This window comes from Thamnophis elegans, chromosome 10 (assembly GCF_009769535.1).
Source record: "Thamnophis elegans isolate rThaEle1 chromosome 10, rThaEle1.pri, whole genome shotgun sequence".
Taxonomy (NCBI): domain Eukaryota; kingdom Metazoa; phylum Chordata; class Lepidosauria; order Squamata; family Colubridae; genus Thamnophis; species Thamnophis elegans.
Window position 1 is genome coordinate 52515361 of NC_045550.1, and position 24384 is coordinate 52539744.

Here is a 24384-nt window from a genome sequence, read left to right on the forward strand (position 1 = left end):
AGCTTTGCTTCCTCTGTAACCACTTGGCTTTAGTAAAGTATTGTTCTGACCTAGCTCCCCAAGACAAACCCTCTGAAATGAACTCCAAAGATTCCTTTATTAGGAGAACCGGCAGCCCCAGCAAAAAGTTTCTCTCTCAATGCAGGCTAACAAGTTTGGCTGGGCCAGAAGATGAATAGTTGTCTGCCACATCTATTCATCTCCGCCCGCTGCCTTTTATCCCCAGAGTTAGGGGCCTTGCTAGCAGCGGTGGCTCTTCCTTCCCAAGGATTAGCCCATGGTTTTCCACTGCTCTCCTCTTCTCCTCCTTCTGTGCATTTGTGTGTCAGGCACTGGACCCAGCTGTTCTCCTCTTCCTCATCAGCCACCTCCAGATTTGGGGTTGTTGACTCTCCATCTGAGGGCTGATGGATGGCCCAAGCTCCTCCTTTCTCTTCTCTTCTCTTCTCTTCTCTTCTCTTCTCTTCTCTTCTCTTCTCTTCTCTTCTCTTCTCTTCTCTCTCTCCCTCCCTCCCTCCCTCCCTCTCTCTCTCTCTCTCTCTCTCTCTCTCTTTCTCTCTCTTCACCCTCATAGCTCTCAGGTTGCCTTGAGCTGGCCCTGACTCCCACACCTCCTCCACCTCTGATTCGGCTGCTGGAGGGGCCGGTGGCCGACAAGTTTACTTTTGGCTAACCATGAAAGTCTTTCTTTTCTAACTGAACCAGTTGTGACAACTGATAGGAAACTCCTGGGGTGGTATTCTACTGGTTTGAGTGAACCGGTAGCTCCAACGATCAGCTGTGAGCAAACCGGTTCACTCCGATGGTCAAGTGGGCCAGCCCGTACCTGTGCTTTACTGACCTTTATCTTCTCAATTGAGTCGTGTTGCAGAGCGGATTGCCATGCATCAGCTGTTTTCTTCCCTAGCGGAAGGTAAGTTTTCTCAAAATTGTGCCTGCTCTCAAAGCAAGTTATCACCGAACCGGTTGTTAAGCTGGTAGGATACCATCACTGGATACTCCCAGTATGTCTTTTGTGAGAGTTTTTTTTAATAAAGACTAAGGATTACCTCACAGTTCTCCAAGAAGTTGAAGGAGTTCAGTTCCTCTTAAATGGCTTGGCTTGGACAGAAAGGAATCTGTATTGCAGACAAGTGTGAAGCTCCTTGAAACAAGTGATTGCTCAGTGTGAGTGAGAAAGTGCAGATAACTGTTACATCCCTGGTGATTTACATCTATTGCTTCTTTTTCTCACCTTTTCTAAAAATGAATATTGATATGGACGAGTGTCTTAAAGCTGCAGTAGCTGCAATTTCTAGCCTGACACTCAGCAAATTGCTCCATATTTATGGCATGAAGGGATTCACACTATCAATCCTCACAGTGGAGGTAGTCTTCAACTTACAACAGTTCATTTGGTGACCACTCAAAGTTACAATAGTGCTGAAAAAAGAGACTTGTGACCATTTTTCACACTTATCACACCATGGTTACATGATCAAAACCCAGACATTTGGCAACTGACTCATTTTTATGATGGTCCCAGGGTCACACAATCATCTTCTGACAAGCAAATTCAAGCCAGGTGCACTTAAAAATTATGTTTCTAACTTAACAACTGCAGTGATTGTCCCAAAGGTGCTTTTTTCAAGAGGCAACTGGACTTTCTGGTTTTTCTTTGAAGACATTTCGCTTCTCATCCAAGAAGCTTCGCTGAAGAGCTGAAGAAGCTTCTTGGATGAGAATCGAAACGTCTTCAAAGAAAAACCAGAAAGTCCAGTTGCCTCTTGAAAAAGCACCTTAGGGACAGAATGACTGACAATCTCCATAGACAACTGCAGTGATTCACTTAACAAGTGTGGCAAGGAAGTTTGTAAAATGGGACAAAACTCACTTAACAATTGTCTCATTTAGCCACAGAAATTTGGCCTCAATTGTGGTTTGTAAATTGCGTACCACAGGTGGGTTCCTACCAGTTCGCACCTATTCGGTAGAACCGGTTCGTCAAATCTACCGAACCGGTTAGAAGAGGTTCCACCAGTGGACTCAGAAAGCAGGCCACACCTACAGAAGAGGCTCCAAAATTTTTTGAAACCCACCACTGTTGAGGACTACCTATAATTTCAGCTGAGAAGTTTTACAAACATTCTGACATAAAGCAATGACAGATAACTTGGAAATTGCAACCGAGAAAACTCCATGGATGGGCTTGTGATATCATCAAACCTGAATTCAATTTGAGGGAGATGAATTGACCTCCATTATCATTATTTTTTTCTGTAGTCTGCTGCTGAACCAGTTCAATATGGAATACTTTCCATTAAAATATGACAATGAAATCATGCCAGGTTTTTTTTTAATAATAATAATAATGCCAATGACTTACGGCTTACCAGAAAAGACAGAGAGCATTTCCTCTATAGATAGGTTTTATTTCATCCTTACTTCTGAATAGATTTCAAGTGAATTAGTCCCCCTATTTTATTTAAAGTTCATCTCGCTTAATATAAATACCATCCACCAAACAGCATCCCAAGCATTTCTTCATTTTGTTTGGTAGATAGATTGTATTGGGTAGATGTGTATAGTCATAAACCTGGTGCAATAATATAATACCTTTATTATTTTCACTAGGAAGATGTACTGTTTATATTTGATGTATTTATTGATGCTGTAACATCAATTGATGCTGTAACCAGGTACATCTGGGTTGAATTAGTAAATCAAAGGTCAGAATGAAGCTATTTACCTGTAAGTGAAGTAAGTTTGCTGCTTTTCAATATTAATAATTAAACAGAATTTCCTTGTAAAGAAATGAGAAGTTGCAAACATATTTGTGTTAAATTGTGTTCTTCTAAAATCCTGGAAGGCTAATTATGAATGGCACCCATGAAGAATTTTAATTGCTATCCAATATGCTTTTAATAACAGACGTATCATTCCTAGCCTATTAAAAATTCTCCTCCAAAAAACCTGGATGATAACACCTGTTATTTCAAGAAAGCAAATGCACTGTAAAGAAGCTTTTCTCTCTCTCTCTTGGCAAAAGGTAAAAAAAAATAACAAAACCAGCTAAAAGCCTTCTTTTGGCTGTACAAGTCAAACAGATGGGAGTTCTTAGGCTAGTTTTAATAGCTTCATCCATTTCCTTACTTTGTTCAAAGTAGAACAGAACTTCCATAGCTTATGTCTGTTAAAGACATGGGGAGTCCTTGAATTAAATAGGCTTTGTGAAAGCAAATAGCATGCAGTCGTTCCATAGCCATGAAGAAGAAGAAGAATCAGCCAACAAACTCAACAGGACTAAGGAAAATACCCCCCCCCCCATAGCTTTATATTTTCCGTAAGAAAGACTTGTAAAAAGAGGCATTAAGTAGAGTTAATACAATATTTTTGGGAGGGAAAAACAACCATTCTTTCTTATATTTGTTAGGAAACAAATAGATAGGGGCCATGCCATTCTACTCTACAAATTCAGAAAACTTGAATGCACAACAGAAACTCAAAATAGCAGCTCAGTGTAGCTCGAATTCCCAATCTCTCCAAGCTGATGTGGAAATTTAGCAAGGAAAGTCAGTGGAACATAAGTTGCATGATTTTGTATGATTGGAAATTATGTACAGTAGAATTCTTATTTACCCAAAGCACTTTGTCCAGGTTGAACTGAATGTGGATATAGTATTTGTAGATCATTATTAATACAAGGAAGCTGGAACATACTTTAGTCACTTCTCAGTTGAGAAAAAAAATATTGAAATAAGGCCTAAATAGACCTACTCTTAAAGAATGATCAGACATACGTAGCTCAGGTTGCTAGATCCCGACACGTATGTGTTCTGATTGGAAATAAATGTGTAGGTGCTTTGGCTACATTGTAATGCTGATTATAGGATATTGTGTAATTTAATTGTAATGTGAACTACCTGGAATCACAACCTTGAAATGGGCAGCTATACTGTATAATTTCTACATAAACTCCTATTTCTTTCCTATACTTCGAATTTTTGAATTACTCCGTGCAGTTAACGGACAGCCTATGAGACTGGAGAGCACATGGAAAACCATGCTGAGCCAGCAATTTCTTACCACATAACCACATGTTCATGGAAAGCTCAAAATGAGAACATAAATAGAAATGTATTCTTCAACTCATGGTCCTAGCAAATGATATGAAGGCCACAGTTGCTCCAATACTAGAATTAATTTCTAGTCAGGGTGAATGGTGGTTATGACAAGGGGTGGGCTTCAAAAATTTTAGCAATGGGTTCTCTGCCCAGTTGCTGGGTGGGTGTGGCCATGGTGAGCATGGCATAGTCGGCTTCCCGCACCATGGCGAGAGGCCTGTTTTTCACCCTACCCGGGCTCCAGAGGCTTTCTTCGAGCCTCCAGAAGGACAAAATCAGCCTTCCCCGGGTCCAGAGGCTCCCTGAAGGCCAGAAACAGGCCCATTTCCAGCTTCCCTGAGCCTCTGCAAAGGCCCTGCACTTATCTGACGTGCAAAACGGGCCATGTGGAGACTCCTGGGAGGGGTTGGGTGAGGAGGGCAGCCAAGAGTGGGGTTTGGGGGTTTGCCAAACCATGCAGAATCTTCGCTAGAGGATTGCTCGGACCCAAGAAAACCCAGATAGCCCCTCCCCCTTGCTTATGAGTTTACCTAGTCCTCTTTTAAAGCCTTCCAAGTAATCCCAGATTGGACAGCCAAAGCAATGCAAATAGAACTTAGTTCAGAATGTTGTACCTCATCTATGCTTCTCAAATCAGATAGCAGCTTGCTTAAGTCTGCTTTTGCATTTCTTGATGAATTAAGAAAAGTGTGGGAATGCTACTAAACCACCCGACTTCTTGTTCTGTTTTGCTGAATTTTTCTGTATTGCTTACACTAAAATATGTGGATAAGTAATGGAAAGTGAATAGAAATGGATATTCCGTAAGGGTATTTTTACTTATTTTTATTTATTTGTGGCCAGAACTGAATAATGCATCCAGTTCTGTTCATCACAATATTTAAAAAAAAAATATTGAGACTCTGGAAAGAGTGCAGAGAAGAGCAACCAGGAGGCTGGAAGCTAAAACATACAAAGAACAGTTGCAGGAACTGGAACTGTGTATGTCTAGTCTAGTGAAAAGATGAAATTGGGAGACATGATAGCAGTAATCCAATATTTGTGGAGCTCCCACAAAGATTGGAGTGGGGAGGTCAAACTATTTCCCAAAGCACCAAGACAAGAAACAATGTATGGAAACTAACCAAGGACTAAGGAGACCAATCGAGAGCAAGTGAGAAATTTCCTAAAAGTGAGAGCAATGAACCAATAGAATAGTTTGTCTTCAGAAGTTGTAGGTGTTCCATGACTGTGAGCTTTTAAAAAGAAACTGGACAGCCATTTGTCTGAAATGGTATCAGATGTCCTACTCAAGCAGGGGGTTTAACTAGAAAACATCCAAGGTCCCCTCCAATTCTATTCTTCTGTTCTGTTCTGTTCCATTCTACTCCACTCCACTCCATTCTATTCTAATCCCCCCCCCCTTTCTGTCTTTTGTATCGATAACATTTCCAGGGAACATAGAAAAACTCCTAATGTATATGTATTAATTTGTAATTTTATTCCATATTCTCTTCCTGCTAGGCACTTGCACACTTCCACCTTCTTTTCTGGCTGGGTACTTCCCGTTAATCATCATCTTTATCCTTCTAAATTATTCCATGTTATCAATTGCTGCTTTGTCCAGTTATGCAACCTTTAGGATACTGCGAAGCTGCCTTAGCTGCAACTAATTAGTATATTTATCCATCTAGCCCAGTACATTATTATTATTATTTGCTATCAATCCTTTTTAACTGCAGATGCCAGGAAACAGCCTGTAAAATTTTCTGCATACAGATCATGTGGTGTACCTCCACTCCTACACAATGGCCTTCTCTCCATATGCTTCATTTCGTGTTTTCAAATTTTCCTTCTCATTCTCTGGCAGGAAGTTCATTATTGATACCTGTATCTGTCTCTGTATATTTATTTCTATCAGGGGGTACTTCCATTTTTTTAAAAAAATAGTACTTGTTGCACTGGACAGCTGGTACAAAATATGTTAATCGGCTGAACATGTTTATGTTTGCATTGGAAGTCTAAAGAACTATGTATTTATTTATTTAGAAGCAGTGTTTTTTTTTACAGAGCCCTCCTTTTATTTTTACAATGCTAACTGTATGTCCAGCAGTACTGCTAAAATAATCAATATATCAATTCGGCAGTCAAGCTGAAACAAAGACAAATGATTCCTTCTCCAGTGCCTTAGAAATGCCACATGGTCCTTTAGGTCTGATTTAAATAACTTCTTCACATTGCTGAAAAAAATTCTACTGGACAAATATACAAAGCTGGAATGGAAGCAGAGAGATGCAGCAGCTTCACTGTCAGTGCTGTTATAAGGGAAGCACAGTTACATCACCATGGAGAAGGACATACTAGAAGCAGTCTCAGTGTGACATTTGTGCTATCCCGAGTTTTAGAATTATTCTGCCTCAGGGGTCCAGAGAGCTGTTGAAGCTTGGCAACGCCAGAACGAGTGTTCAGAAGTGAAACCGCCAAGATGAGAATCTCAACAGGAGCAGCGAGCTTTTCTCCTGAATTAGAATGGCTGACATGCACAATAGTATGCAGAAAATGAAATTTCAAGAGAAAGCAAAGCAATGGAAAAAGGAAGCATATTCACCCAGATAGCCATTTTCTCATTTATCATGTGATTTCTAAAGAATTAAAGGGATCCCAAAATCCTTGTACATAATAGCAATAGCACTTAGACTTATTTACTGCTCATAGTGGCAGGATTCAAAGAATTTTACTAGCTGTTCTGTGGGCGTGCTTTGTGGGCATGGCAGGGGAAGGATACTGCAAAATCCCCTTCCCTCCCCTCCCCACTAACCTGCTTTCCAGCTCCATTCCCCTCTTCAGGGCATCAAAAGAAGATCAGCTGGGAAGCTGGGAGGAGCAGGGGCGGGGCCAGCCTATTTGCCAGTTCTCCGAACTACTCAAAATTTCCACTACCAGTTCGTCAGAACTGGTAAGAACTGGCTGAATACCACCTCTGGCTTTGCAGCGCTTTAGAGACCTATGTAGTTTACAGAGTCAGCCTATAGCCCCCAAAAAATCTGGGTCCTCATTTTACCCACCTCGGAAGGATGGAAGGCTGAGTCAACCTTGAGCCTGGTGGGATTTGGACTGCCAAATTGCAGGCAGTCAGCAGAAGTAGCCTGCAGTATGACTATACACCCACTTTCCCCAGAGCAAACAATATTTTAAAGGCAAAAAAACGCTGATGTGTGTGTGCATGTGTATTTATGTGAGTAAATCAGTGGTGGGTTGCAGGCGGTACTTCCCAGTACGGGCATACTGGTGCCTGCCAGGAACACCATGTACCGTTATGGTACGGTGCTCCGGAGGGCCCACCCACCTGCCTGAGCTCCTTACCTGTATTTGAGCTCTTTGGAGCTTCTACACATGCGCATGGAGCGTATGGTGCCTGCACGACGCTCCGCAGAGCAGCTGGAGCATCGCAGAGGTGTCGCAGGAGGTAAGGATGCATGCGCATCCTGTGCATGTGCGCACATGTGTGCATGTTGTGTGCCTGTGCGCATGCTGTGCGCATGCTGTGCAGCATGCGCACATACACAAAGCATGCACCCATGTGCGCACACATGCACACAGCATGCACACACATGCACACACATGTGCACACATGCGCACAGCATGATGTGCGCATGCTCTGCGCATGCTCTGCGCATGCTGTGCGCATGCTCTGCGCATGCTCTGCGCATGTGTGTGCATGTGTGCATGCTATGTGTGCATGTGTGCATGCTCTGCTCTGTGTCCATGCGCTGCACGCGTGCATGTGGGGAATGCTGGGCCCTGTTGCACCATACCAGTTGCACTGTGATCCGGAACCCACCACTGGAGTAAATACATATGATTATAGTAGTCTTCACCAATCCAGTAGTTTCTTGTATCATCCTTCTTCTATACAAGTAGTTCTCAACTTACAACCACTTACAACCATTCGAAGTTACAATGGCGCTGAAAAAAAGTGACTTGTGATTAGTCCTACACTTACAGCCATTGGAGCATCCCCATGGTCACATGATCAAAATTTGGGTGCTTGCCAACCAGCAGGTTCATATGATCACTGTTTGTGACCTTCCCAGCTGGCTTCTAACAAGTAACAAGTCAGTGGGAAAAACCTGATTTGCTTAACTACTACATAATTTACTTAACAACTGCAGTGATTCACTTAACTGTGGCAATTTTTTTTATAAAATTAGGCATGACTCACTTAATAACCTAATTAAATTATTAAGCTAGCAATGGAAATTCTGGTCCCAATTCTGATCATAACTTGAAGTTATATAGTTAACTACTACTATACTGTAATTAGTCATGAAGGAAGGGGGAAGACATTTCATCATGAATACATGGGAATTAATGGCTTGGTTTGTTTTATTTTACCACAATTCATTCCCTCTCTCTCTCCCTCTCCCCCCTCTCTCTGCTGCCTTTATTATTTTTACAAATAACTCAAGGGAGTGCATATATCCAACACATGTTCCTCTTCTTATATTCTGTGTGGTGAGTGTGCTGAGAGAGACTGGACCAAGATTACCATTTGGTTTTCATGGTTAAGGCATAGTGGTGGGTTTCACATTTTTTAGAACCTCTTCTGTAGATGTGGCCTGCCTTGTGGGAGTGGCTTGCCAGCCATGTGACCGGGTGGAAGTGGCTTGCCAGCCATGTGACTGGGTGAGCATGGCCAACTTGTAAAATGTGGTGTAACTCACTTAACAATGCTCTTGCTTAGCAACCAAAATGTTGGCTCAGAAACTCTGGCATTTGAAACACAGACAGTTAAGTTACAAGACCCTTGCACCCCTAACCCTTTAGAAAAAAATCCCCAGGGGTTTTCAAACTTGACAGCTTTAAGACTTGTGGACTTCAACTCCCAGAATTCCTCCTCTCGCTCTTCATCTTGATGATGTGCAAACAGGCGGGAGGAGGGAGCTGGAACCGGTGTTAAATGGCACTGTAGATTTGTGGAACCTCTTCTATAGAAGAGGTTAGAACTGGCAGGAACCCACCCCTGTTAAGGCAGGACTTGAACTCACAGTCTCCTGCTTTTTAGCCTGGTAGCTTAACCATTAAACCAAACTGTTCTGGGTCTCTCCTTCACTTGGATCTTTCCTGATTGTTTCTTCCTTGTGAGTAAATATTCCAATCTAACCCATTTTTATTACTATGATGACTGAGTCATCTCTTTTAGTTTAAACAATAAAACAAAGCAATAGTTTTATAAGCAATAGCACTTAGACTTATATGCCGCTTTACAGTGCTTTACTGCCGCCTCTAAGCAGTTTACAGCGGTTTGCAGAGTCAGCATATGGCCCCCCACAATCTGGGTCCTCATTTTACCAACCTTGTGAGGATGGATGGCTGAGTCAGCCTTGAGCCTGGTAAGATTCAATCTGCCAAACTGCTAGCAGCTGATGATCAGCAGAAGTAGCCTACAGGACTACACTCTAACACTGCGCCACCATGGCTCACACATACACACCATATTTTTCAGAGTATAAGACGCACTGGAGTATAAGATGCAGCAAGGTTTTGAAGAGGAAAAAGTTTTTAAAAAAGTTTTTGCACTCTGCAAACCTCCCAAAAGGCCCGTTTTTTGTGAAAATGGGCCATTTTTTTTCAAAAAAGGGCATGAATAACCCTCAGGCAGCTTGTAGAGTGTTCCTGGGAGGAGTGGGGGGGGGGGGAAAGATGAGCAAAAACAGCCTGTTTTTTGCAAAAATGGGCCCGTTTTTTGGCCCCAAAAAAGGTTTGAATAGCCTTTAGGAAGCTTATAGAGTGCTGCTGGGGGCTAGGGGGCAAAAACGGACTGTTTTTTGCTCATTTCTGCCCTCCCCAGTCTCCAGGAGCGCTCTGAAAGCCTTCTAAAAGCTCTGCATGGCCATTTTGGTGAAGGGGGAGGAGTTTCAGGAGGCAAAAAAATGCTTTATTCAGTTTATAAGACGCACCCAGATTTTCAGCCTCTTTTTTGAGGGAAAAAGATGCGGCTTATACTCCGAAAAATATGGTATGTATGTACATACATACATACATACATACATTACATACATACAGTACATGCATACATACATACATACATACATACATACATACATCTCCATTATAATCTGGTTATAGGTTTATGTATTTATAAGATTTATGGATGCATATATTCCCACTATAACCCATTATAGATTTATAGGCTGATAATTCCAGATACACATAACAGGTGTTCAGTCAGAATTTTCACTCTGGACAGGCACCTTGTGGGAATTTTCCAAATTGAAAGGCAGATGGTTCCTCATGATTTTTCTGAATTTGTAAAAATTTCAAACTGGAGTGACTGGTATACACACTGACTTCACTTGCAGCAATTCCATGTGCGTCTATCACCTCATCTTTGACTTTTGTCACACAGAGCCACAAAATCAGAGAAGTTCACTCAGCATATCATTAGGATGTAAAGGCACACAGGTTTTGCAATTCGGATCCTCATGAATACTAATATATAGCTGAAGAGATTTTCTGAGATTACAAAAGCCAAAATATTGTGATTAATAGACCTTTTCTAGGGAAATGTCATTTTCTTATGGATTATATAAGCCTTCAAAACATTGAGAATCACCGGCATTGATCTTTAATACAAAACACATTTAGAAAATGGGGTGTACACCCTGATTAGGTGTGATGTTAACTCAGAAGTATCTCCTTCTTGAATTCTTACTGCTTAATTTCAGTTCCCTTTGCATTTGAGTGTAGGCAAACTTCATGTTAAATATAAAAACAAGGGACAAGGGAACCAAGCAGTGGTGGATTTCAAAAATTGTTCGAACCTATTCTGTGGGTGTGGCCTCCTTTGTGGGTGTGGCTTGCCACCCATGTGACCGGATGGGAGTGGCTTGCCACCCATGTGACCGGATATGAAATTATGAATTAGTACTTAGGTCGGTCCAAGTAGCTATTCAGAAACTCTGGCATTGAAGCATGCAAGTCTTAAAGCTGTCAAGTTACAAGATCCTTGCACCTCTAACCCTTTAGCAGTGGTGGGTTTCAAAAAATTTTAGAACCTCTTCTGTAGGTGTGGCCTGCTTTCCGGGTCCACTGGTGGAACCTCTTCTAACCGGTCCGGTAGATTTGACGAACCGGTTCTACCGAATAGGTGCGAACTGGTAGGAACCCACCTCTGGAACCAAGGAATAAAAGGCTTCACTGGTTAAAACAGCATAACCCAGATGGGTGGGGATGGATATTTCTGATCTTTCGGTTTGGAGGGTGGACCCACAGACATACTTCCTCTTTATGGGAAAAAAAAGATGTTGCTAATGTTCTTTTTCAACTCTTACTCTCAAAACAACACTATAGAGCACTGCACACCAAGACAACTAGACAGTTTTTCCCAAAACGCCATCACTCTGCTAAACAAATATTTCCCTCAACACTGTCAAACTATTCACTAAGGCTCCATTACTATTAGTCTTCTCATCGTTCCTATCACCCATCTCCTCCTACGTATGACTGCATGATTGTAACTTGTTGCTTGTACCCTTACGATTTATATTGATATTGTTTCCTGATTGCTTATTTGTACCCTAGGACTATTATTTGTGTATGCCAAGGTCCTTGGTTTCATCTATATCTATTCTATATCTATCTATTCTGTATACTGCACGATTCAAAAATAGGGTTGTGAAAATATTTACAGACCCCTCACATCCTGGACATAAATTGCTTCAACTCCTACCCTCAAAACGATGCTATAGAGCACTGCACACCAGAGCAACTAGACACAAGGACAGTTTTTCCCCAAACGCCATTACTCTGCTAAACAAATAATTCCCTCAACACTGTCAAACTATTCACTAAGGCTGCACTACTATTACCATAATCTTTTCATCATCCCACTTATGATTGTATGGCTGTAATTGTGGCTTGTATCCTTATGATTTATATTGATTGTTTCCTAGTATGATTTGATTGCTTATTTGTACCCTATGACTATCATTAAGAGTTGTACATTATGATTTGTGATGAATGTACCTTTTCTTTTATGTACACTGAGAGCATCTGCACCAAAGACAAATTCCTTGTGTGTCCAATCACACTTGGCCAATAAAGAATTCTATTCTATTTTATTCTATTCTATTCTATTCTATTCAGCACTTATTCTTTAATTTTCCCTTAGTCCCATTAATATGACAGACACTACATCCCTGATTTTGTCATCTATGCCATCAAATTTAGGCATGCAGTCCAAGAATATTCAGTGGGGGAACCAAAGAGGCTGAAGAACTCATATTAAGCTGCCCCCCACCCCAGATTATTCATTCTTCTCATAGCACTTGTGATAGTAAATAATTTCTTTTTGCTGCTTGGTTTTAAACCTTGAACAAAAGAGATCCATGTTGTTTCAGTAAAGAGGGAAAGGGGGAAATAATGGCAATTTGTCCAGAGATTAATTTCATCGCATTGTGTATTATGACGACTGAATCTCAGGCGAGATGTAGGTAAATCTCTGTTTATAAGAGCTGCAGTGCTGCAAAGAGAATGAACATCCAACTTGCATACCAAGTGGCTGTGTGTTTAATTCATTTCTTTTATAATATCAAAGATATAACTATGATCCATGCCCGTCATGTTATGAATTTCTGTTGGAAAAATTGCATAAGGCAAAACACAGAGCTCAGCTAAGTGCACTGTTTGCACATTTTATAGCTAACATGGGCCATAAGGTGATTTCATATGAATGTTTCAAAAGGAAGTTCATTTGCAACAGGAAGCAAGATGCTTTTGAAATATGATTCTCAGCCCCAGTTCTTAAGCTTCTTTCTTTTTTACTGAGGACCAGGGTGGAGATGACAATTATAGCTCTTTTTTTAAAGGGACAAAAATAGTTGATCCACATTAATCTATTATGGTAAAACTAGATGATTCAAAGTAAGGGTGTGGTAAGTCTTTCCATGCATTCTCCACATACAAAATTGTGCAGGAGTTGGGTTTTCTGTGCCCAATATTCTCTAACCTAGAGTTCCTGGCTGAGGAATTCTGTGAGTTGAAGTCCACAAGTTGTAAAGTTACCACTATTGGAAACCCCTCCTCTAATCCTTATACCCATTGAGTAGGATGTCTGCATAAAAATGACTAGGTTCAGTTGGGCTCCATGCAATGTTTAGAAAGCCCTCATGTTAGCAAATTCTGGTCCCCAAAGGAATAGTTGGCCTCTGTCACACATTTTCACAAGAACATAAGAAACTCCAACTATCTTTTAGTCCAATGTCTTGCTTCTCACAGGTAGCTAACCAAATTGTTTATCAGAAATCATAAAGCAGAACATGAAGGCGGAAGCTGTTTCCTTCTCTAAATCCCCAGGGACTATTGTTCAGAGATGTGCTTCATACACCTGTTACAATTGGTAGCCATTGATGAGAGTCTTGTCTTAATATTAACTCACCCATGCAGCCATCCAATTAATGGCAATCAATACCCCTGAGAAAGCAAAATAGATTAAAAGTATATTACCGTATTTTTCAGACTATGAGATGCTCCAGACTTAAGACGCACCTAGCTTTTGGGGAGGAAAATAAGAAAAAAAAATCTGCCTCTGCCTCCCAGCATCCATTCAGTATTCTTTTGGCCCATTTGACACTGTCCGTTCGCCACCACCTAATTGCCACTGCCATTGCAGCCCATTTGCTGCCACTGCAGCCCATTTGCTGCCGCCACTGCCTATTTGCCACCACCGCGGCCCATTCATTCATCACCACTGCCGCGGCCTGTTTACCACCACAGCACGTTTGCTGTGGCCAATTCTAGAACAGCTGATCAGTGCCACACCAACACCTCCCCCCAGGCCTCAATATTCACTGTATAAGACACACAGACTTTCCACCCACTTTTTTTAGGGGGGGGGAGTGTGTCTTATATTCTGAAAAATACAATATATAAAGAAGTGTTTTGATTTGTCTTACATGTTCCACTAATATTCTTTACTACGTGGTACAGAAAAAAGTTCTCAGTTGAGTGTCTCTAAAACCATCAATAATATAAATTTCCTTTATTTATTTATTTTTGCTTTTCAATCAGTGCTAACTCCTGGTGACTCCCTCAACAAGTGCCTGTAGTTTGCTGCAGAGATTTCAGAAGTGGTTTGCCATTGCCTCCTTCCTAGGGCTGAGAGAGAATGACTGGCTCAATGTCATCCAGCTGGCTTTGTACCTAAGATGAGAACATTGCTTATGTTGTCTCAATTTTTGGCCTGTTGTTTTAATGACTACCCCAGACTGGCTCTCATTTTAATCCATAACTTCTATTAATTCATTTTAAAAAATAAGAGTCCAAATATTATAACTTTCCTTTATATATTTGTTTCCCTGATTCCTCTTATTATTTTGCTCATCTTCTGCATTTTACTGGCTGACAATGTTTTTGGAGTAGCAATCACAAACATACAATGTATTCCAATTAGGCTAATTATGTGTATTTCATTGAAGGATATTTCATTTCTTGTTCTTAAAAACACATACAGTGCATTCATAGGTATGGCTCAGAGAATTAAATATATACAGGAGTGTGTAGAATCTTTTCACACTGACTCTTCTCCCCAACATTATATCCAAACCCACGCATTTAACCGAAACTCTGAAATAACCTACGAAAGTACTGTAGGTAAGTTCTTAACTTACAACTGGTCATTTAGCAACCATTTGAAGGTATGACATATCCCTCCCCCCTCAAAAAAAGCTACTTATGACCAAGATTTGAAGTTCTAGGGGCTACTTCCATGTGGTGATCTAACAACATTTTTGAAACACAGAAACTGACCCATGTTTATGACTGTTTGCAATGTCCCACAGTCCTGTGACCACAATTTAGGACATTTTGTTAGAAATTGACATTTATTTCCAGTTTCTGGCAAAGAAAGACTCCATAGTAACCAGTGAGTTTGTTAAAGATGATGGTATTCACTTAATGACTATTGAAATAAGATAATAAAATCCCATTTGGCCATGTGGTTACTCACTTAACAACCATCATGACTTAGCAATAGCACTTAGACTTATATACCACTTCAAAGTGCTTTACAGCCCTCTCTAAGAGGTTTACAGAATCAGAATATTGCCTCCAACAATCTGGATCCATCATCTGTCCATCCATCCATCTGTCCGTCATCTATTTATTTATTTAAAGTTAAAAAAAATAAGGCTCTATTTGACTCTGTAGAAGACATTTGAACTGCATTAAACTAAATGGAACCATAATTAAAGTCTCTTGAAGTTTTCACTCAATGTGGTGAAAGAGAATTTGCTGTTAGAAGAAAACAGAATTTCCTGTTTATAGGTTAAGAGTACATTCTCCTAGTTATTTAATAATATGGTGCCAAGAGTGTGTATAAATATCCTTCCTTTCCTTGGAGAAACATCTTTTCAACTGTCTGCACCATTCCTGATTTCCTGTACCTCAATTATATCCCAAAAGAAGAATGTGACAAAACCTTGCACACAACCTTTTCAGATGGAAAAGTGGAGGCAGGCATAGAAATTCCAAGTGAAGAACAAGTGCACAAAAGAAAATAGTGGCACCATATTATTATTCCATGAATAAAGTCAGTTCAAAAATGCCACCAGCAGAAATTAAAAAGGAAACTCTTGCACATCCTAAGAATAATGCAGAAAAGCAGAGGAAGCAGCAGAAGAAAAGGAAGCTTTTGACAAAATGCTTCAGCACAGTGTTAATTAAGCTATAGAAAATTGGGTGACCTCCAGTCCTGAAATAAAATTCTAGAGAAGGCAAAATGCCTGTGTCTTAAAGGAAAGTCAGAAAAATACAATTACTGCATCGCAGCACAGAGGAAATTCTTTTGTAAATGCCTCTTGTGCTTCAATTTTTACTTGCTGAAAAGAACATCCAGAAAACAGCGAATATGAATTTCAAATAGCTTCTCAGACAATTACCAAAAGAATCCTTTTTTTTTTTGTATGTTTTACCTGTTGGAGCATAGAATTATACAGGAGGCAAGTCACAGCTTTCTTGTGACTTGCCACTCTCCTTTTCCCTAATTCGTGTTCCATTTCCAATACCATCAGTTGGTTGTTCATTGAGATGAATAGGAGACCTTGTGATTCATGGAAAAAAAGGGTGGAGTGAAAGTCCACACTTTTGGGGAAGGATCCGGCAATCCTTTGCACGCAAAGTTGATGCTGAATGTCCCAAAGCCTTAATATCTGCATAGAGGAAGGAGGAGAGGAATAGAAATAAATTAGAATTGGAAATTAAAAACCCAACATCCCAAAGTCTTCTCCACCTTTCCTCAAAAAGTCAGACCAAAATGTTTGACCCTAATGTAGAATAGAATATAGAATAACAGAGTTGGAAGGGACCTTGGAGGTCTTCTAGTGCAACCCCCTGCTTAGGCAGGAAACTCTACACCACAACAGACAAATGGTTATCCAACATCTTCTTAAAAACTTCCAGTGTTGTAGCATTCACAACTTCTGGAGGCAAGTTGTTCCACTGATTAATTGATCTACCCTCTGGTGCTTTTGACTCCCCCTTCTTTGTGGCAACCCCTGAGATATTGGAACACGACTATCATGTCTCCACTAGACTATTTTAGTTCTATTAAACTAGACATACCCAGTTCCTGCAACCGTTCTTCATATGTTTTAGCCTCCATTCCCCTAATCATCTTTGTTGCTTTTTTCTGCACTCTTTCCAGAGTCTCAACATCTTTTTTACATCATAGCCATCACAACTGAATGCAGTATTCCAAGTGTGGCCTTACCAAGGCATTATAAAGTGGTGTTAACACTTCATGTGATCTTGATTCTATCCCTCTGTTATGCAGCCTATGGCTATGTTGAATTTTTTTGGCAGGTGCTGCACACTGCTGGTTCCTATTTAAATGGTTGTCCACTAGGACTCAAAGATCCATCTCACATTTTATACTTTGTAAATCATCAAATACTTTGATGATTCATGGCATCACTAACTTCCCAGCAATACACAAAGGTAAAACATGGAATCTCAGGCCAAAAATATTGCATACTATAGATATCTATATCTATCTATAGATAGCTTAAAGGAAACTTAGCACATGGTTAGTCTTAAGAAGAAAGACTGATAAAGATATAATTCCTCAATTTTCAGAAAGAAGACCAAGACTTGTTCTCCATTGTCCAGGAGTACAGGGTGCAAAATTATGATCTTAAGTTATAGTAAAGAAAATACTGGTTGAATGATAGAAAGTACCCCTTCAATAGGTCTGTTCAAGAAGAGACTAGACAGACTTGCTCTCCACTCAACGAACAACAAGCCATCTGTTAGGGACACATTGATTTCTACCCTGAAGTTATTTTCCAACAGTCCAACAGTCATTGATGGTATCATCACCCAGCCAGCTATCATTAAAACCTGTCCATGCATGTCATTCTTATTTTGGCCCAATGATATTTGGAAGTCTCCAGAATAAGCTATACATTGCTAGCAGAGAAAGGGGAATTTGAATAATGAAGATTCCTAAGTGGTTTCTTCCACCTCTCTGATTCTTAAAAAAAAAGTCTCGGAGTTGTTCTTATTCCACGGGAAGCACAAACCAATGTTAAGCTGTTCATCATTGTCATTTTCTTCTCTGAGCTGTCAGATCAAGTCTTTATGGAAAGGAAGCCTTTTTTTATCTTCTTTTATTCTGCCATTTGTCCTACACAGGATTGTGATGTTTAATTTGGATTCCTGGCAGTCAATAAGAGATTGCTTAAGCAGAGCAGAAGGCTTTGTATGTAAATAGCTACCATTGCTGATGCCCATTCATCCATCAAAGTGAAACAGATTTATGCTAATGCCAGAAACAACACAAGATTGCTTGTAAAATAATGGCTGAACAACAAGGGGAAGACAGAGTTAGCCAACTGTTAAGATACTTATTGAAACTTAATAACTTAATATTTTTTCTTCAATCTTTCAATCTGAGCACATTCTGTATTCTCTATATCCAGGTTCCAATCTCATGTCTTCTTCAGAGATGTTATTAATGGAAGAAATTAGATTAGAGTTCCAACTTCAGCTTGTGTCTATGGCATTTATCTCTCACGGAATTAACAAATGTTTTTCCCAATATAGAGATGCCTTTTCAGGGCACAGTTAATCTTTGATCTACTGAAAATGTGGCACTTTTATTAAGAGCTGTGCTTTTTGTAACCTTGGCAGTTTTCAGATGTGTGGACTCCAATTCCCAGTATTCCCCAATCAGACTTAACGGTTGGGAAATTCTGGGAGTTGGAGTCCATACTTTTGAAGCTGCCATGGTAAAGAAACACTGGTCTAGAGTTTTCACATGATTATTTGTTGTTGTTAGTTGTGAAGTCATGTCCAACCCATCGCAAACCCATGGACAATGTTTCTCCAGGCCTGCCTGTCCTCTACCATCTTCCGGTAGAGGACAGGCAGGCCATTTAAGCTCACATCTACTGTTTCGGTGACTCCATCCAGTCACCTCATTCTCTGTCATCCCCTTCTTCTTTTGCCCTCAAGTGTTCCCAGCATTAGGCTCTTCTCCAATGAGTCCTTCCTTCTCATTAGGTGGCCAAAACACTTGAGTTTCCTCTTCAGGATCTGGCCTTCTAAGGAGCAGTCAGGGTTGATCTCCTCTAGGACTGACTGGTTTGATTCCTTTGCATCCAAAGGACTCGCAGGAGTCTTCTCCAGTACCATAGTTTAAAGGCCTCAATTCTTTGGCGCTCAGCCTTTCTTATGGTCCAGCTTTCACAGCCATACATTGCAACCTGGAAAACCATAGCCTTGACTATACACACTTTTGTTGGCAGGGTGATGTCTCTGTTTTTTTAGACTTGCCATAGCTTTCCTCCCCAGGAGTAAATGTCTTTTAATTGTGATTATAGAAGTGGTTTAATCCCTTTAGAAATCCAATAGATATCCCCAGAAGGAAACTTTGAAATCAGCTAGAAGGAGGTACACTTCTATTTTAGCCTGGCTGTCACATTTGTGTCTGATAGGGATACTGTATATACTCGAGTATAAGCCTAGTTTTTCAGCCCACTTTTTGGGCTGAAAAAAGCCGCCTCGGCTTATACTCGAGTCAGTGAAAAATTTGCCCGAAATGGAGGAGAAAAAGGGGCGGGGCCATGCCGCTGGGTGACGCTCGTGAATGGCCCAGTGCCCCTGTGAGTTTCCCCTCCCTCTGTGTCAGTTTGCCGCGCAGCGCGCACCGCACCATCCCCCCTCCTCACCTTCTAATGTAATGCAGGGCTGTCTTACGATTCCCCTTCCTCCCCCTCCTGCCGCTCTGCAACGATGTCCCACCTCCTCCTTGTTATGGCAAGCAGCCACATAGCGATGTCCCACCTCCTCTGGTACAGTGATCCAATGATAGGAATCACTGTGCCGTGTGTCATAGGAGGCGGGACATCGCTCCCGCGGCTGCATGGGACATCATCATCACAGCGGGACATCAGCATCATGAGGTGAGTGAAGTATTTCATTGAATACACCGCTAGTTTACTGTTTTTCTTTGAAATAAATATTCAAAAACATTATTGGTATCTATTTTTATTTTTGAAATTTACCGGTAGCTGCTGCATTTCCCACCCTAGGCTTATACTCGAGTCAATAACTTTTCCAGTTTTTTGTGGTAAAATTAGGTGCCTCGGCTTATATTCGGGTCGGCCTATACTCGAGTATATACGGTAACTAAAAGGTTCTGTCTTCCCATGTGAAAAAAGTCTCCTTCCTTCCAGCTTGTGAAGACCTACAAAGTGAAATTTTAATATTCTAATGGAATAGATAGATGCAAATGAGAAGAGAGTCCTGTAAGTAAGGACCCCATGTCATGAAGGGTTTGATGGCTCAATACCAGCACCTTGAATTGAACCCAGAAGCACACTGGTAATCATGCACTGAATTAATTAAGGCTATAACTGCCCTTGTAGCTTCATTTGGATCAGCTGAAGCTTTTGGACACACATCAAAGAAAACCCCATGTGCTGCAGATTGCAATAGTTTAATCTTCCAAGCAGGACTGAATGACCATGAGTTGAGCCTCTTGGTCAAGAATGGGCTCAATGGGTGCATAACATGTAGCTGTGTAAAGACCCTCCGAGCCACCGTTGCCACCTGCTCTTTGGGAATGAGCCCAAGTGGAACTTCAGACTGATCTTGTTAGGGTTGAGATGAAGCCAGACATTCCCCACACATTCCCCCACATTCTCCTAATGAGTCAAGTGCTTCACAGAATTACTCAGGTGGCCAAGGTTGTAGACATAAAGCTGGTATAATAAGCACACTGATGATACCTCTTCCTGAACTATAGGATGGTCACTAGAGGTCATCTAGAAGTGTGACCAATACTATCTTGGTCTCACACCAGGATCTGAATCTTGACTGGAAAGTAGACAGATAATCCATTTATTCCAGACTGGAGCTACCATGCAATTTCCTTCTCCAAAACCTTCTCCCAAAGGGAAAGTTGGATGAAAATTGCATTAAATAGTTAGGGCCAGATGAGACAGATTATCTCTTTTTCAAACCACCCCTCTCTCAAAGACGAATTCCCTACCACCTAAATACAACCACATATCATCTCCTGGGAAGCCTTAGCCAAACCAGGAGGGACATGGATGCAACTCTCAACTATTTGTGAAGTTACGAATCTCTGAATTGAGGAGAGCAGCTAATCTTCTTTACTTCTGGAGACTTCCTGGACACATTAATGATGCTTTCTTGGATACCCTCGATGTAGTCTGTGATTGACTTCTACTGAGATATTTTTAAAATAGCAATAGCTATTTAAAAACTTCATAGTGTAACCCAGGGGTGTCAAACTCGTGGCCCACAGGCGGGATGCATCACACGCTGGCCACAGCCACCCCCAGTTTAGTGAGGGTGGAAAACTTGTGATATGTCATGTGACAACAACGGGACATTGCGAGTTTGACGCCCTTGGTGTAACCTAAGCTCTGGGACTTCCTGATAGCCTCTTATTCCATGGAATAACTTTTTCTACTTCTTCTTAGTTTTTTTTTTTAGTTCAGCTAAGGTCAGTTAGACTCAGACATCAGTACTATGTACTATGAAGAAGAGAAGGAAGAATTAGGGCAAATAAAGTTCAATATATACGTAGCAAAATAGTTTAAGGGAGATTTCTAAATAAGTCTAATATTAATGTTACCAAGTGACAGAGTGAGTTTTTTATACCCAAGACTTGTGTAGTATAATGAGCTATGTTTGACAGACTCTTTCAACACTCACCTTATCCTTGGCAAAGCTGAAGAGCAGTTTGCGCTCAGTAATGAACTGGACAGCTATTATGCTGTCTGAATGGCCTGTCAGGATTCCAGCAGGTTTTGATGTGACATAAGGATTCCAAAGGCAGACGGAGCAATTAATTCCTGCAGTTGCTGTTCAGAGTCATAAAGTTGAAATACGGGGTTTTACAAAACGGTTCCAAGGTGTAACTAATGAGTATTATCAGTGTACAAATATCTGATCCAGAGATTCAAGCGAGCTGTGATTTGATCAAATCTCCCAATTAAATTGACTTTCTTACCTGAATTGTCACATTGATTCAAATGTTGAACTGATGCCGCTGAATAGATTTAGTGATCTAACACTTTGTAATGCATGCCATGTCTTTTCCCCTCCTAATTGATTATATGATTCAGCTCTGTTCAGTTTGATAGTTGGTGCCTTTGGCATATTGGTAAGAAGATAGACACATTCTGATTCTAGTAATTTCCCCAATCTGGTATGCATTCCAGGGGACAAGGTTGGGAAAAGCTGCCTTTTATCTCTTTTCTGCTTTCTTTCCAGTTATTTCCTTTTATAACATTAATAACCTGCTAGCCCAGAGTAAAATTCTCCCCCACTCCCTCCTCTCCCTCTCCCTCCTGCCCCCTCTCTCTCACACACACACCTCTTCCAAAAACCTCTTGAGCATTCTTTAAGCCAGTGTTGGTGAACCTTTTTGGCACTGAGTGCCGAAACGGGAGTGTGCCCGCACACACGAGTGAGTGCTGGAAACCGGAAGAGCAGCTTCCTGCCAGTATGCACGGGAGCACTAGAAACTGGAAGAGCAGTTCCCTGAAGCTGAGCTTCCAGTTTCTGGCATGCATGCCTGTACGAAGACCAGCTGGCTCAGCTTCCTGGCATATGCATGCTTTTCCAGTTTCCAGCACTTCCACAGCCAGTGCAAAGACCAGCCAGCTGGAACGCAGAAGAGCAACAGGTAACAGCTGGCATGCCTGGAGAGATGGCTCTGCATGCCACTTCTGGCACATGTGCCATAGGTTTGCCATCACAGCTTTAGGCCATTGGCTTTATAATGTCCACCTAGTCTTTCCATCTAGCCCAGTGGTTCCCAAACTTGGCAACTTTAAGACTTGTGGACTTCAACTCCCAGAATTCTCCAGCCAGCAGAGCTCTGCTGGCTGGAGAATTCTGGGAGTTGAAGTCCACAAGTCTTAAAGTTGCCAAGTTTGGGAACCACTGATCTAGCCCATAGGTTCTCAAGCAAGAACCTGCCACACCACACACAACACTCACTTTTTTTAGTGTCACCTTTTCTATTCTCTTGCAACCGAAAGAAAACACCTTTCTCTCTATGAAGGATATCAGGATCCCCTTCCTTCCTTCAGAATGAATCTAGGAGTAGAAGCAATCTCTAAACAGGAGAAGGACTATTGACCAATATACACATATTGGTCCCTTGGCATGCATCACCTTAATAAGATGCTAATCTATGGCAATAAAATTTATGACTAGATTCTTAGAAAATAAATCAACCTTGAATGATCCATCCATATGCCACTGGCAAACCTCCAGAACAAGTAATCTAGCAATGGAGAAATACTTGCCAAATATTTTTCTTCCTGTTAGAGCACAATTACACAATACCACCAAAATAAACTGGCTCAACCATTATTTTTTCATCTACTAGGGAACTGAAGCTTTCCCAAAAAGTGTTTGGTTCCTCTAGCCAATTTTCCTCCCATTCAGGACAGACTGCCATTTGAAATTCTTATACTCATTAAACCAGTTCAAACATGAAATAATACAGGATACATCTACCTTTGTGACTTTAATAACTTTGATAAAGAGGAAATATTTCCACTAGCAGCAAGGGTGTCTACAATATTGCTATCTTACACAGGTCTTTTCAGGCCCGTCTGAATTCTGTTCTACAATTGGATTATTCTAGTATTTCAGGCTTTGTTTCCATCTAGCTTTTCTGTCAGTTATAACTTGATCAGAACACGATTTATTCTAGTTTGATTCTTCTTCACCTTGCCCAGCCTCCTTGCGGTGGTGTTTTCACCCTGCCCAGCCTCCTTTGTGGTGTTTTCTTCATTGGTTTTCACCTCAATCCAATTCATGTCAAGTTCCCTTTCTTTCATTTTGTGTACCCGTACTGCTCTGTATCCAGAGCTCAATTCTGTATGACATTTTTTTAAGTGTCAAGCTTAAAATGTCTTCTCTCTGTAAATGAACTTTTCAGTATATTCCTTTAAAAAAAAATATCTGAGTACTGAGGCAAAAACAGAAAAGCTACAACCTAGCATCTATGGATCACAGAAGTGATAGTGGGACATCTGTACAAGAAGGGTTGATATATTATTTTTACAGGAAGTGCAGCCATCTTTATGAAGAGATTAGGAAGAAATTGTTGGGCGAAATGTCCATCTGGGTTCAGTTTCAAGTGGGGAGAAAGACACTGGAAACATGGAAGCTGTTTGGAAAAATGCTTTAATGGTGGACAGGACCACATGGTTTGAGGTCCTGGGCAATCAAGCACATGGGTGAGAGAAAGAGAGAGAGATTTATACCCTCCCCTGGGCAGTGCCTTGGAGCTTCCTGCTCCTGTGTAAGAAATGCACTCTGATTGGTTGTCATACTCAAGGCTAACTTTGTAGGTTGCTTTGAGTTGCATCTTGCTGGGTGATGTAATGAAGGGGGTTTGGAGCAATTTCTATTACGGCTGAGGGCTAATCCTACCTTTGTTGAATCTTGGGTGAGAATCAGGGGTGGGTTTCTGCCAGCATTGCTGCCAGTTCACTTTGTGCGCTTTGCAATTTGACTATAAATTGCAGAACATGAAAAAATTACTAAGAAACACTGGGAAACCAGTTCAGGGGCGTGGCCAGCCTGGGTTGCTGCTGGTTCTGCAACCCAGGCCAAAATACCACTACCGGTTCACCTGAACTTGTGCGAACCAGTAGCAACCCACCTCTGGTGAGGGTATTTGCTTATGAGTAGACCTAGCTATCTCTTTATCTCTTAAGTGCTGACATGTTAGAGGTGGGTTCCT

At 41.1% G+C, this 24384-nt stretch overlaps 1 protein-coding gene across 1 annotated transcript in view; it reads right to left on the reverse strand.

The window, feature by feature from the left end:
- The window catches only part of WDR49 (WD repeat domain 49), a 127837-nt gene that overhangs the window by 66521 nt on the left and 36932 nt on the right, over positions 1 to 24384 (reverse strand). The window contains 2 exon segments of the mRNA XM_032224895.1: positions 16055 to 16291; positions 21330 to 21478. Coding sequence (XP_032080786.1) covers positions 16055 to 16291; positions 21330 to 21478 — 386 coding nt within the window.